The sequence below is a fragment of the Engystomops pustulosus genome, chromosome 11, assembly GCF_040894005.1.
Source record: "Engystomops pustulosus chromosome 11, aEngPut4.maternal, whole genome shotgun sequence".
Lineage (NCBI taxonomy): Eukaryota > Metazoa > Chordata > Amphibia > Anura > Leptodactylidae > Engystomops > Engystomops pustulosus.
In genome coordinates, this window is record NC_092421.1 from 61,946,656 (window position 1) to 61,962,432 (window position 15,777).

At 41.9% G+C, this 15,777-nt stretch overlaps 1 protein-coding gene across 1 annotated transcript in view; it reads right to left on the reverse strand.

Moving 5' to 3' along the window:
* Window positions 1-15,777, reverse strand: part of LOC140105516 (gamma-aminobutyric acid receptor subunit pi-like) — a 112,625-nt gene that overhangs the window by 22,592 nt on the left and 74,256 nt on the right. Inside the window, exons 4-8 of the mRNA XM_072129461.1 lie at window positions 9,321-9,388; window positions 8,230-8,447; window positions 6,400-6,482; window positions 5,183-5,320; window positions 493-645 (exon numbers count right to left, since the gene is read on the reverse strand). Coding sequence (XP_071985562.1) covers window positions 493-645; window positions 5,183-5,320; window positions 6,400-6,482; window positions 8,230-8,447; window positions 9,321-9,388 — 660 coding nt within the window. The remainder of the gene's footprint in view (window positions 1-492; window positions 646-5,182; window positions 5,321-6,399; window positions 6,483-8,229; window positions 8,448-9,320; window positions 9,389-15,777) is intronic.

Sequence of the window (15,777 nt, forward strand, 5' to 3'; positions counted from 1 at the left end):
CTAAATTGTGGGGCTCCCTAGTGCACCCTGTGATTGAACTCAAGAGTGGGGGGTTCAATATAGAGCACTTTTCTTCATACGGTTACAACAGAATTGTAGCGTAGTGCAGTAATAAATATGGCGCAAACTAGGAACCCACACTACCACGCCACTTTATGTGCAGAGTCTTCCAAGCGGGCCGACGGACGATCCGACGGATTTGGACAACGTGTGGGATATAACATTCAAAATTGTGTTGCAAGCCAAGCACTTACATGCACCGGGAAGAAGATGGTGAACTCCAGCGGACCTGAGTGGGGGAGCGACACATGCAGGATATCGGGCGCACAATCTTAGTGAACCGCGGCAGCTCCGAATCCTCGTCAGACAACGCACCTCAGGGATCGCGACGGGATGGGTAAGTAAATGTGCCCCAATATCTTGGAAATTAAAATGGCGCCCTCAGTACTTTACCTTGCTATGGTCTTGAGTATGACTACAATATTCTCTTACCTATACAAATTCTTGCTGGGACTGAAGACTGACTGATCCAAAAGGACACCCAGGAGAGTACAACCAGAAGGATAGATGGTACATAAGTCTCCAGAATGAAGTATAAAATATTTCTTTTTAAATCAAAATGGAAAATCAACTTTGGGTATCGTCCTGCAAAAATATAGATGATTGTGCGTTAGTGTCTACTATTTCAATAAAAAAAACTTGACTATGAGGAATTTGATGTAATAAAAGATGATCAGACATGAATGAATATCCTACTGACATAAAAAGTTAACTGTTTTTTCAGACTTTCTATCTATGTGTTTCATCATTTCTTGATATGATATGAGACCAATATCCTTTGGGGGACATTTATCATGGCGGCGCTTCTGCATTGGAGTATGACAAAGTCCCTGTCCCTCTGGTGCCATGGGATACATGAAGAAGTCCTGGCTTCTTGATGTGCCACTACAGAATTGAAAAAGGTCTTAAGAAGAACCCCCTGCATTCCGAATGCCCTCAGCCTCTTCAGCAGGTGTAGTCTGCTCTGACCCTTTCTGTGAAGTGCGTTTATGTTCTCTGCCCAATTTATTGTTGAGGAAGCAACCCAAGTACTTATAGGACTCCACTGCCACATTGTCAATGGATAAACACTGGTTGAGAAGGAGAACTGTGCCTACAGAAGTCCACCACCATCTCCTTGGTCTTACTAGCATTAATCCTAAGGTGGTTTTGCTGGTACCAGTCCACAAATTCCGAGATCAATTCTTTGTACTCCCTGTCCTCCTCACCTGTATTGAGGCCGACTATTGCAGAGTCATCAGAGAACTCCTGGAGTAGCACTAGTTGAATAGTCCCTGAAGTCTGATGTGTACAAAGTGAAGAGGAAGGAAACCAGAACTGTACGTTGAAGTGCACCGATACTACTAATTCTAAGAAGCTGATTCTATTCCCATATGCATCAAGTGTATCCCAGACTTGTAGGGGCTATAATATTCATACAGTCCAAAGCCCATGGTGGTCTTAATCCACCGCTGTGTATTACCTAAGAATATGGTGTCAAATTAAAGATACGAATCTCATCTTTCATATCGCACCATGCTTGTTCCAACTATGTGTAACTGCCTCTAGAACCACAAGCCTGATGCCATTTGAAAGATGAGAGTCTTATCTTTAATATGACACCTGCATGTTTCTAGGTACTGTACATCCAGAGATTTGGGCATCTAATCTGACACTCCCCCTGCAACCTCAAACTCCTACTCTTAAAACATCTTCTAATCTAATTTTCATGTGATTTTGGAGGAGATTTTTTTTATAGGTAAACGGGAGAGATTTCACATAAAATAGGTAATTCTAAAAAAGATTTCATACCCTACCTGAGGGGGCTGCTAGTTTAATAGGATAGAATCTGAGGACAGGTTCCCTTTAATGCCTATAATGTGGATACTTTTTGGCTGCATTCACACCTCTGGTTGACTTGTGTTTAGAAATGCAAGTCAACCGGAACAGATCGGACCAATCGCATATGTGTTTCAGTTGAATAGCGTAAAATTTGCAAGCACTCATATGCGCTCCTAGATTTTTTTTTTACTCCATGTTTACACCTTTGGCGAAAGCCCAAATTTACATCCTTTTTCATTTCCTTTACTGTATGGCCATTTTATGTTGTCTCCCTTTATGTACGAAGTGCAGCCTGTTATATAATGGAATGGAAGCACAAGGGCGGCAGGGACAGGCTTCCTCTCTGCATGTTGTCAGCCGGTTTATTTAATTACTTGCTCTCCTGATTTTAATCACCATTAAATGAACAATCCCCTCCCTTCCTCTTCACTGTCTAGTTGCTCAGTGGCCACAGATGGAGGGAACTGTAAAGTCTTATTTCTGATGCACTAAAATAAACTTGCCTATTGAACCTGTCTTAATACGCTGCAAGACAGACCAGTTAAAAAGTATTATTTCCTCCGAGTGCATCTGAAGCCGCCTAGTATGCTGCAGGCAACAGAAGTAAAGCAGATGCGGGTTATATAAGTCATCATATAATTTAACCCAATGCGAGTGAAATCTACAGAGCTCCACAGTTTGTGCGTTAACACTTCACTACAGTAACATGAGTTAAAGCAATGGTTACATATGTGTCTGGGTCTCCTACAGTTCATACTGTCAAGGTGAGAAGATGCTGAATTCATCTGGTGCTTTTCAGTTCTCTATTGGCTGCGCTGCTGGTTTTCTGCAATCCTTACTCTGAACCCACAAGGGTTAACAGTCTCACACCTTCAGAGCTCTTCACCTCTTACATGGAGTCATACTCTAATAAAAACTCTGTATGTGCTATCCCGCATTGCCGGTTAAAATATTGTCTTGCTAGCTTTCTGGTCTGGTTTTCTTGCTTGGCTTACGTTCATGAATATTCTCCTGTGTATATGATTCTGTGCTTTACATGCTATCTCAGCTGTGACCCGGATTGTCGACCTCCCCTTTGTGTTATTTGTTTGTCTGTCTTGTTATGTGTCCACATTTACACAGTGAGGTACTGTCTTTGTGGTTTTGTGATTGTCTTGTATTGCCTAGGATACGCAAAGGCAAGCAGGCAGAGCTTTTGGGAGGCTGGAGTTTTAGGTTTCGTCCCTGCGTCTAGTCTACACATTACAGCAGCTATGTGACATTTCAATGCTAGAAAGAGTGTCACAGTCTATGGGACTAAAGTCAGTGGACTCCCTGGACCTCCGTGGGGGGTAAAGATGCTAGCCGCATCCCGGGAGAGGAGTCCAAGTGGACTCCTGGTCTTCTCCAGAGCCCGCCGCAAAGCGGGATGGTCTTGCTGTGGCGAGGAGCCACCAGGTCGCTCCATGGGTGCGACTAGTCCCGCGGTGGCAGCCAAGTTAGGGACACAGGGCAGGCAGGACCACGGGAAAGGCAGGACCACGGGAAAGGCAGGACCTCGGAAAGACGGCTGGAAGGACCTCGGAAAGACGGCTGGAAGGACCTTAGAAAGACGGCTGGCAGGACCTCAGAAAGACGGCTGGCAGGGCCTCGCAAGACCACAGGATAACGGACCGCCAGAGGATAACCAGACCACCACAGGATTACGGGAACGCCACAAGAACGCCACATGAACACGGGAACGCCACATGAACACGGGAACACGAGAGGAACACGGGAACATCACAGATACACGGAGGCATCTGGAAATGCTCTGGAAACTCGGAGGCATCTGGAAACAATCAGGGAGGCTTTCTCTTCAGTAGAATGACCTGAAGATACGGCAGGAGATGCTGGGAGTCGCCAGGCTATATAGGAACCCGGAAATGCCAGTGCCAATAAGGAGGATGCTGGCCCTTTAAATTCCTGGAGAGTCGGGCGCGGCCTGGAAGGAAGGAGGCGCGCAGACTACACTCCGGGACCCGAGCGGAGCCAGGAGAGGTGAGTACAGGCGAGGGGAGCATGGCAGCACATGCAGCGGAGCACATGTTCACCCAAGATCCGCGACATGGATCGCGGGGACACACGTGACACAAGATCAAACCGGGGGCTGCGCAGCACCTTGGGACACGGGTGCCCCCGCAATCCGAGACATGGATCGCAGGGTCACCCGTGACAATGAGGCAAATCATTAAAGATTTGATTTGTAGATTTTTTTTAATAAGATTGGATTTGGATCTGAATTGAATTGGTCAGAACTGATGTTGCTTTAATTGTCCTGGAAATTGGTATATAACCCCCCTAATCCTCCAAGACAAATATTTTTCTTATCTGAAGGTCCTATTTCATTTTATTCATTTTTTTTACCATTTTTTTCTAACATTTTAAGTTTTCACCAAAACAAAATAATTACAAACACATTACGGAAAACATCAAACTCCCATTGAAACCAAAAGATGCTTTAATGGATCTGTTAGATTTCCATTATTATTGTATATAATGTCCTCCCAAATTGTAAAAGGAATTCCATGGCACACAATACACATAGAAAGGTCACCGTACATGGTGATACATATAATGCTGTCACAGTACATGGATAATACACGCATTGATGTATTAGTACAGAAATAATACGCACAGTGATGTCACAGTATAAGAATAACAGACAGTGATGTCACATGACGGGGATGTCACATACAGTGATGTCATACCACATGACAAATTGTAAAAGAAAATCAATCTAATGACATTTGATATAGACAGCAGAGACATGATGAACAACCAAGGTACCCCACAGAAAAACAAAATCAAACATTATGGCACATTCTGTAGGAACACCTCTTAAATTAATGTTGAACAATATGATCAACACTTTTTCATATTCCAAAATTAGCAAGTAAATCAAGTTAAATTAAACAGTACACATCTTTATGTTTTCTCCAAAATGCATCCGTAGGATGCTATGCTGTAGGATTAGGGGTGGCACCATCCATGAGGTGAGTTGAGCCTCTTGCCTCAGGTGACACCATCTTCAGCAAGAAGGGGGCGCAATCACTTGCTATAAAGCAGGACCTAACGCCTAAACAATAGTGTCTCTTCACACCCAATATCAGCACGGGTAGGAGACACAACATGGAGAACCTAATTTAATAAAACCATATAGCTTGCCTCAGGCGGCAAATACTTTAGATTCATGCCACCTTGGGATGGTACAGTTTTCCTCATTTGAAGGATGTTAGATGTAAGATGGTTTGATGATTGTGACTTGAACGGCTGCTCCTACCAGTTTCATATACGGCTTCAGACACTGATGTGTAGTGATCCTCTACTGTATACTGCGCCAAGCGAAGGGTATTAAGACCCCGCACTGAGTCGTTTCCTCTCGTCCAGTAGAACATGACATCATTAATGTTATATCCCCCTGTAGAGATAATGGACATGTCACATATATACAATTTACAAGCTCAGTAAAAATCTTATTTCATACAATCTTAATGCTCCAATAATAGAAGAAAATACTTTTATAAAGTACAGGAGTTCTGCAGATTGCAGAGGCTGGGACACAATTACACATTGCATTGGGACCCAACTACTTCTAATATCTGTAGATATGTCTGTCCATATAGGGGTTGGATCGAGTTTTATCTCCTTTCCACAAAGTAAAGTATAAATGTATGATGCTTGACTGACCCAGGTCTGTTAAGGACTTTTGGATTGACTAACAGAAGTCCTACTGGTGAAGAACCATTCAGTTGACCCATGCTCCAACGGTCACAATGTGAAGAGTCCAACATTAAGAAGTTAAATGTAAAACCTACTACAACCCCTTCAAATTAACTTGATGGAATTGTGTTTCTCAAATCCATTGCAATATCACAATTCTCTTCTAAACCCTTAAAAGATTGGTGTTGCAACATTCACCTTAACCACTACATACACCATGTAACCATTACATGTTAGTGAAAGTTTTCTCTTATTTGACACATTTCAAGGGATGTTGAGGTCAAAAGTAAAGACTTATCTGTACATATTAAATCCTAGAATTTGCTTGGACACTGTTAGAATAGGGGATATGTTTGTTCTTGCAAAAATTCTTGGGTTCCAAAACAGAATCTGTATCAGGGCAATGAGGACTTCTTGTAAGCCCACTCTGTACATTTAGAGTCTGTCCAGGTGTGTCCTATGCTTACTTTACTCCTGTAGGACTTCAGGACTGACAGAAGTCTTACCGCTAAACTTTAAGGACTTGTGTTTCTCAAATATCACAATTCACCTTCTAAACCCTTAAAAGATTGGTGTTGAAACCTTCACTGTAACCACTATATAACCACCACAAAACCACTAGCTACACCACTATATCATTACATTTTAGTGAAAGTTTTCTCATGTTTTGTAACACATATCAGGGGGGTATTGAGCTTAAAAGTAAGGAAAGACTTATCTGTACATATTAAATCCTAGAATTTGCAAGGATACAATAACTCATAGAATGTCTCTTACAGCTCTCCAGTTGCAGTGTGCAGGTTTGCTTATCCATAGGATACTTTGTTAGGTCCATACTGCACGCAACCGTCGTCGTTATCCTGCAGGAAAGCAAAAGTCCCAATAAATTGTTGGATAAAAAGATAGCACAAATGCCATATATATAAAATAGGTCAATAATAATCAATTGCAATAACAAGGTATGTAAATCTACAATGGAGGAATTACACTTTAAACCTAACAGGTTTGAGTAAACTATTAAGATTTGTCCAATTTGGACAACTTAATTTTTTCTCATGATATTTAGCTGGTATATAATCGAGTTTAAGCCGACGCGAGTATAAGCCGAGGCCCCTAATTTTACCACCAAAAACTGGGAAAACCTATTATAAGCCGAGGGTGGGAAATGCATTGGTCACAGCCCCCCAAGTATATAGCCAGCAAGCCCCCAGTAGTATATAGCCAGCCAGCTCCAAGTAGTATACAGCCAGCCCCCATTAGTATATAGCCAGCCAACCCCCTTTAGTATATAGCCAGCTAGCCCCCTTTAGTATATATCCATCCCCCTGTAATATATAGGCCAGTCCCGTTTAGTATATAGCCAGCCAGCCACCTTTTAGTGTATAACCATCCCCTTGTAGTATTTAGGCCAGCCCCCTTTAGTATACAGCCATCCCCCAGTAGTATATAGCCCGCCAGCCCCCTGCAGTATACAGCCTGCCAGCCTCCTGCAGTATACAGCCTGTCAGCCCCCTGTAGTATAGAGCCTGCCAGCCCCCAGTAGTATATAGCCTGCCAGCCCCCTGCAGTATACAGCCTGCCAGCCCCCTGCAATATACAGCCTGCCAGCCCCCTGTAATATACAGCCTGCCAGCCCCCAGTAGTATACAGCCAGCCAGCCCCCTGTAGTATACAGCCAGCCAGCCCCCTGTAGTATACAGCCAGCCCCCTGTAGTATACAGCCCACAGTATAGCCAGCCCAGCACTTAAAAAATATAAACTTATGTACTCACCTTAGGGTGGTCCCGATGTTTGGCGCGGCGTCTCTTCTGTCTTCTCCGTGATGCTCCGGTCCCCTGGCTCCTCTTCTTTGTTTGGTCTTCTGTAACAGCATATTTTGATGTGGCCGCTGATGATATCATAGTATGCGTCGGCAGGTCGCGTCTCTGCCGTCTGTTACAGAAGACCAAAGAAAGAAGAGGAGCCACGGGGACCTAACTAAGGGTGCGTCCACACGTTCAGTTTTTCAGATGCAGTTTTTGATGCCAAAACCAGGAGTGGAGTGAAAATAGGGGAGGAGCAAAACTTCTTAAGTCCTGACCCATTATGGTCCACAACTGCTTTTGGTTTGAAAAACTGCATCTTAAAAACGGAACGTGTGGCTGATCCCTTACAATAGCTTCCAGGTCTACCATCTTACTATTCCTAATAAACCTAGTTAGACACATTGGGGCAAATTTACTTACCTGGTCCTGTCGCAATCCCCAAATCGGACGGTCCAACGAGGATGAAGTCCAGCGCGATTCACGTAGCTCGTGCGCCCGAGTTCCTGCATCCGTCATTTCCCCGCCAAGGTCCGCCAGAGTTCACCCTCTTCTTCCCGGTGCGTGTCTTGCGACACAATTTGAAACATTAAATCCCGTGCATAGTCCGAATCCATCGGGTTGTCCGACGGCCCGCCCCCGTTTTGTGTTGCGTGCAAGCCGGAGCCGATGCGACAAAATCCAATTGTGTGCGTCAAAATCCCCTGTTAAATGCGGCGCAAAACGGAAATCTACGGAAATGCCCTCCGTGGGCACTTAGTAAATGAGACCCATTGCCTTAATACCTAATGAGCTTTATCTATACCTTAAAGCATAAAGAACTGTTCCATTTGGATAAATTCGTATCAGACGGTTTTCTACAGTGATGTCATGAAGAAATGATTTTTTTGAGTCCACAATGAATGTGTCCGGGACCCACAACAATTCCACCAGACGACCATCTAAACTTAAGCTCTTGTTGCCTTCAAAACAGAGTCGCTCATCAGTCCAGCGCTGTCTCAGGAATATGGTAGCGGTATAGTCCTAGAAAATGTAAAGAAAATTATACAAAATTTGGGCCATACATTTATAGTTACAAATTACAGGTGAAAAAAGGACAAAGGTGCCCCAAATTCAAGTAGCAATAAGATGAATGATGATCCAACCCATCAGATTGCCAAGACAGACCACGGTGTGGGACCTCAAAACTTTTACCAAATTTTAAACTCCTGAATTATTTTTTCTTGAGGAGATCAACCTAGGAAATATATTTTTCTCTTTCTACAGAGGACAGATGCAAGCTCAGCCAAACCCAACCTTAAAGGCGTTATCCACTGTCAGCAAATAATTTGTATTGTTTGTGTAATAAAAAGTTATACAATTTTACTATATACTTTCTGTATTATTTCCTCCTGGTTTTCTAGATCTCTCCTTCCCCTTCTTCTATAGGAAACTTCATTCAAACTTTATTCACTTCTTGTGGATAAACACCGGTTTCTAGTCATGTGATGTCACACAAGTAGCGTCATAACACACAGTTTTAATAATAATTCTTAATTTATATAGCGCACACAGATTACGCAGCGCTGCACAAAGCATGGCAAATTGGTCCCTGCCCCCATGGGGCTCACAATCTAATCAACCTACCTGTATGTTTTGGAGTGTGGGAGGAAACCCACGCAAACACGGAGAGAACATACAAACTCTTTGCAGATGTTGACCTGAGTGGGATTCGAACCCAGGACCCCAGTGCTGCAAGGCAGAAGTGCTACTCACTCAGCCACCGTGCCGCCCAGTTTTGCTTACTCTGTGTAACATCACATGACCAGAGATTAAGGAGCTGTGCACTTGTGTGAAATCACATGAGTATAATCTCCAAATTCAACTCTATTTCAAGAATTATAGTCAACGTCTTACCATATTAATTTCCGATATTGTATCAATGCTGGCAATGTCCAAACTCATTCCCACTGTCACAGGTCCATCTGTATGGAATCAATCACAGCGAGAATTAGACCGGGAACCAAGCAGGTCACAGGTCCCATCACTGTTAAGCGAAAAAGTGAGGGACTAGATATAGAAATATTCTTATATGAGCGATAATAAACCAGCAGACCTCCACAGAGTATGGGATGTGTTTATTCAGGGAAAAGTAAAGGCAATTAATAAGGTTTTTATGTCACCTTACTCACAGCTCTCACTTAGTCCTAATGGGTGCTAAAATGTACAAGTAGGGAATTGGATCTCTTACAACCAGACTGCACTAAAGAGATTTCAAATGTATATATTACTTAATATATTTCCTCTTTACCTCATATATATATATTAGCCTCTTAATGTCTTTGCCATTTTGCACCTTCCTGACACGGCCCACTTTTTAAAATCTGACAAATTGGTTATAACTTTGGGATGCTTTAAATTATCCAGGGATATGAGACTGGTTTCTCGGGACACGTTGCACTTTGTATTAGTTGGAAAATGTGGGTGTTATGTTTTGCATTTATTTATGAAAAAAATGTATATTTGGCAAAACTTATGAAAAAGTTTTTCAAAATTCAAAATTTTCGAACTTTTCCGACACACAGTCATAACACCAAAGTAACTAACATTTACCAAAATAACTGTTTTATGTTGGAATTTTTTTTAATGTGTCCTCTCATTTTTGCAGGATGTTATGAGGCCCCTACCCCAGTATAACGCCCCCCTCCCCCTTGTAGCTCCATTCCTTTTTTCCTGTGCTCCTGCAGGTCTGTGTGAGCTGGTGACACACACTATGATGTCAGCGGTGGCTGACGTCATAGTGTGCGTGTGGCTAAAGCGCATGGACCTGCGTTGCCATTCCAAGGACCTGCAGGGGTGTCGTAAAGGTGAGTACTGATTTTTTTCTTTTTAACTCGAATATAAGCTGAACTTTGAGGCTTTCAGCACTATTTTGGTGCAGACTTCCGGAGCAGTGGGCACCAGATTAATGAAGACCGTATGCCATTTTTTTATTAATCCGGCGCCCCCTGCACACTCCACAGGCAAACTGCACCTAGTACAGACTGCACTTCTTTTGAGAAATGTGGCCCACTCTGTCACATTTAATGACAGCAGTGCGAACTGTACTAAATGCAGTTTTCCTGTGTATAGTGCAGGGGGTGCCAGATTCAGGGTTTCTGGTGCACATTCTTCAAAAATCTGGCGCCCCTGCAATTTTTTTGGTGCACCTTTAACATGGGGCGTGCAACACATTTATGTCGGACTTTGTGTGTTAAATCTGGTGCACGGTCCGGCTGTGCAGCGGAACGCCCCCTAATTTGTGTTGCCTGATGACTAGTGACCCTTGTTATATACCTGTGCAAGCAGTTTGTCCTTGAAAGAACCTGCAAATTCAGACAGAAAAATGGCGCAAGGACCTTAGTGCCCCATTGTGTTTTTAAGAAATATACATGGCAGCAGCTTTCCGATAAGGACATCCTTGCCCTGACCTTGACTTTGTATTCGAGGTCACAATTACATAGAGATGAGTGACCATTTCTTCGTAGCTATATCACTGCTCACCAAATGTGTTAAGCGTGTCCTCTGATTGTTCCGAGCAGCACGCAGCATTAGCACATGCCATCTTGCCAGGAGAGGAGCAGCTGCGGCTGTCAGCTGGCTTTTCATTGCTATTTTTTCTTAATTTGCAGAACACGAGATAGAAATATGTTTTAAGCTGTGTCCTGTCCTCCTGAATGTATCTAGTGGTCAAGATTGAGGTACAGGAGAGGAAATATTGTCATACTAGGCTAGTTATTAAATGGGGGATCCATCTGGATGATTGTTTTAAGCCCCTTTTAGTTATAGGAGAGTGAAAATGAAGGATTGTTATTCATGCACCCTGGGGATTATGGGTATGGAATATGCAAATATGTTGTCATGGGTGGGAAAAAGAAAATTATGCATCCAGTGCTAACGCAAATAAGACCCTCTACAACGATCTCTGAGTATTGGATGTGGATAATAGCTAACCAAATAAGTAGTTCAAAAGAAATAAGCTCCCATTTGTAGACATCGCTGTTTTGTAGTCATTCAATCTAGGCAGTGCAGTGTAGGTAACTGGTTTAGCTAGATGAGAGGCCATAAAAGTTGGACAGGAAGGGATTCATTCTTCTTTTGAAAACTGCCTTTGCAGACCAGCCATGGATGGTGCACTGGGGATTCAGGCTAAGGAGTAATTCCTTCCTATCTATGGCCAGTTCTGATAAGCAGCAATGGAAGGGATGTAAAGGAAATTATTCTATATTCTATAACCATCAATGTTATTTTGATGTAAAAAGGCATCTAGGCTCTTCTTGAAGCTTTCTGCCTTCCCTGCTGTGAGCAGCTCCTGAGCTCGGCTATTCCACGGATTGACAGTTCTTACAGTAAAGAAGCCCTGTTACCTCAGGTGATTAAACCTTGTTTTCTCCAGCCGGAGACAGCGCCCCCTTGTCTTTTGACTGAAACAACTTTCCACCATATTTTTTGTATGGACCATTCATATAACCTAAATTTATATAAATTAATCATGTCACCTCTTAGTCGTCTCTTTTCTAGACTAAATAAATCTTTTTTTTAAATTTCATTTAATATCTCCTCATAAATGAGATCCTCCATGCTTAGCATTTTTGTGACTTTTCATTGTACCCTCTCCAGCTTCCTTTTTTGGATTGGCGACCAGAACTGAATGGCATATTTCGGGTGAGGCCGAACCAATGCCTTGTACAGTGGTAATATTACATCCCAATCCCGGAGGTCCAGACCACTTTTGATACATGACAAGATCCTGCTGGCTTTCGAGGCAGCTGATTGACATTGTAAGCTGTTATTTAATCTGTGATCTTCTAGTCATCCAGGGCCTTCTCAACAATGTACTCTCCTAGATTTACTCCATCCAAGGACATATGTTGAATGAGGATTATATGTCCCCAGTTGTATAACACTTGCATGTCACATACTCCTGTATACATTATTTTAGTAATCCTTCCAATATTTCGACCCACAATTGAAGTTAAGCTTCTAAATGTATTCCTGTACATAACAACTATATACAGGGTAGAATACGCCCTGAATGGTTTACAGCTACAGTTAAAAGGGCAATACATGATAAAAAAGGGGGCATTCAAAAAATATAAATCTGACGGGTCACCTGAGGCCTTTATTAAGACTTTTGTAATTATTAAGATCTGTACGAAAAAATTAAGATCTTCTAAAGTACAAAATGAAATACAAGTGGCCAAAGATAGCAAAACAAATCCCAAGAAATTCAGAGGTCAGAGCAGTTTGGACGCCTATATACTGAAAATGGGGGATTCCTTATTGGTGACAAAAGAAGGCGGAGATACTAGATGTATTTTTTAGCTCGATTTATACAATAGAAGAAAGACAATCTGGTGCGGGTGATGCATCCTGTAATATGCTAGACTTGATCCAATCTAAGCTCAATAAAATATATGTGTACAAGGCTCCTGGAGCAGATGGGTTACACGCCATGGTACAGTGCCAAGTGATTGGCACAAGGCAAGTGTGGTGCCAATATCTTAAAAAGACTCTAGATCTTCGCCAGGCAATTACAGGCCTGTAAGCTTAACTGAAATTGTCATCATGATGAACCAGGGAAATGTAATCATAGATCCAGGCAACATGACTGTAGTAATATTCCTACATTTGTTATCCATGGTCTCCTTCCTTCAAAATCTAACTTTTTAAATTATGGTTATGAACCAAAAGGGATATTACAAGAGCCCCCTGTGCTGTAGCTTTACAGGTTGTTACACTGTGCAGAGGAACTTCCCCCATCCTATTGTGTGAGATTGTAGAAGGCAGTGGGAGGGGACAAGTGCTTAGGGAACATGGAACTAAAAAATCATCTCCCCCTTCTGTTGGTCACCAAAGCCCCATTTTCAGTATATAGGGGTCCGACCTCCTTTGACCTCTGAATTTCTTGGGATTTGTTTTGCTTTATTTGGCCACTCGTCTTTCATTTTGTATTTTAGAAGATTTTATTTCTATCCTACAGATCTTAGTAAGCGTTTCGTAATTATTTAAGGCTTCAGGTGACCCGTCAGATTTATATTTTTTTATCATGTATTGTCCTTTCAACTGTAGCTGTAAGCCGTGCAGGGAATAATCTACCCCATATATACTTGTTATTTACAGGAATAAATTTAGAAGCATAAACATACATAATAGATAGGAATGTCTCCCATTTAACATTAGTATCATCATGTGACCCCAGTCTATATCTTTAAGTGGCGCCCTCAATTTTGGATAATTTACCTTTTTAAAATGTGATGCATTTGCTTCTTCTAACCTGTATTTGTTTTTAACAGTTTATGAAAAAAAATCCTTATGTTATGTGCATTGCTTACAGGTGGCTACCATATCCGGGGGAGCGGGCCACAATGTGGGGGGAGGAGGAGATGGACCACAATATAAGATGAAGCTTGGGGACACAATATGAGGGGTACCTGGGGGACACAATGTGAGGGGAAGCTGAAGGACACAATGTGAGATGGACCTGGGGGCACATTATGATTGGGAACTGTGCCACAATGTGAGGGGCATATGGTAGACACTAAGGGGGGGATTATACTGTGTGGGGGTAGAATAAAGGGGAAGGGCTTAGAACAAAAACATTTTTTCTCCCTTTTTTTAACTCAACAAAAGTTGGTAAGTATGTGATTTTGATGGTAGATTTCCTTTAACTTATCTAATGGTTTATGACATCTGTACATTCTATTATCACTATCCTATCTTGTATCAGGAATGAATCAGGATCTTAAGTTGTGTTGGTTTTATGCACATGTTTGGGTTAGTATAAGCAATTGACATAAATCTTTGGACAGCTTCAGCCAAGGCATTGTATAAGTGCCAGGGTCACTGATACTGAGTCTATCTTCCATCAGCAACGTTGTCAGGACTGATTTCCTACAGACATAGCACTAAAATAGCCGCACTGTAATCCACTAAATCAGGATCAACATCCATTATCATTTCAGATAGTAAAACTGCACTGTGGACAAAAGGTGGTCATACTCCTTACTAAGCGCAATGAAGGTCTAAAGAGCGATGGTCAACGGAGGTCAATCCATTTTTTTTATTGTTACATAATATGTTTTACTTTTTTCCTAAAGTTTTTATTCCCACCTTATAAATTTAAGGGATCCCATCAAATTACAGTTTTAGCCAATATAAATCAAGACCTATAACTGTGCATAACTATTGGAGAGCGTTTACAAGGGAGCATGCTTTGGAAAGCCATAATAGATCCATCGAAACCTAAGCCATATAGCTTTCCTAATGATGAGTTGAAGGGTCTGACTCATAAACCTTATTAACATAGAAGAAGTAATCCCTCGAAGAGACCACAGACTAAATCAGTAAAATGGATGACATTTGCGCTGGATTTTTTTTTTTAAGCAGGTTCGGCCAGGTTTCACGTAGGTTTCAGGAGGCCCCTGGGTGACAGAGCCTCAGTGGGCCCCTTTGCAATGAACTTACGTGGTGGCATTAACAATTCAGAAACTAAAACAGTCTTCTGTTCTCTAAAATATTCCCTAGTTTATCATACCAACAAGCCCCCTCATTGTTATTTTATACAAGCCTCTCTCACCCCCTATGGATTTATTAGGTACAGCCTCCACATCCCCATCGATTCCTTATTGGCACTTGCCCAGGTATGCCCAGTGCTGACGAAAATTCTTCTAGTTCTTAAAAAATATGTTAAATATAATAATAATTCCTTTATTTATATAGTGCACACAGATTATGCAGTGCTACACAGAACTTGCCAGATCAGTCCTTGTCCCCAATGGGGATCACAATCTAATCAACCTACTGTTTTGGAGTGTGGGAGGCAACCGGAGGAAACTCACGCAAACACAGAGAGAACATACAAAGTCTTTGCAGATATAAAAGTATATTGAGTGCATACAATACAGGTGAACTCTCCTGTACAAACAATAGTATATATTTAAGGAACACTCTGCTCCTTAAAACATTGGACTCATAAACTACGTGTCCAGTGCATTCCAGAGCAGAGTAGCCCCTGACTCTTCCAATTTCATGCAGTCATGACAGACATGACAGTCAGCCATGAATTACCACAGGCATGAGGGGACATGGGCAGAGTCACCAGAAACCCAAATTTGACATTTAATTATAAAACTGGAGGTAATTAATGTGCTTTTACTCTGCAGTCACAATCTAATACAATTAAATCATAAGCTAATTGTTTGTTTCAATAGGATAATTGCTTTTTAATTTTAGCAGCATGTTATGATGGTGAAAAAAAACCTTTGAATAGTAAAATTTCCTAAAAAGCTAATGGCGTTCTTAAACTAACAAACATGTAAAAAGCCAAAGACTG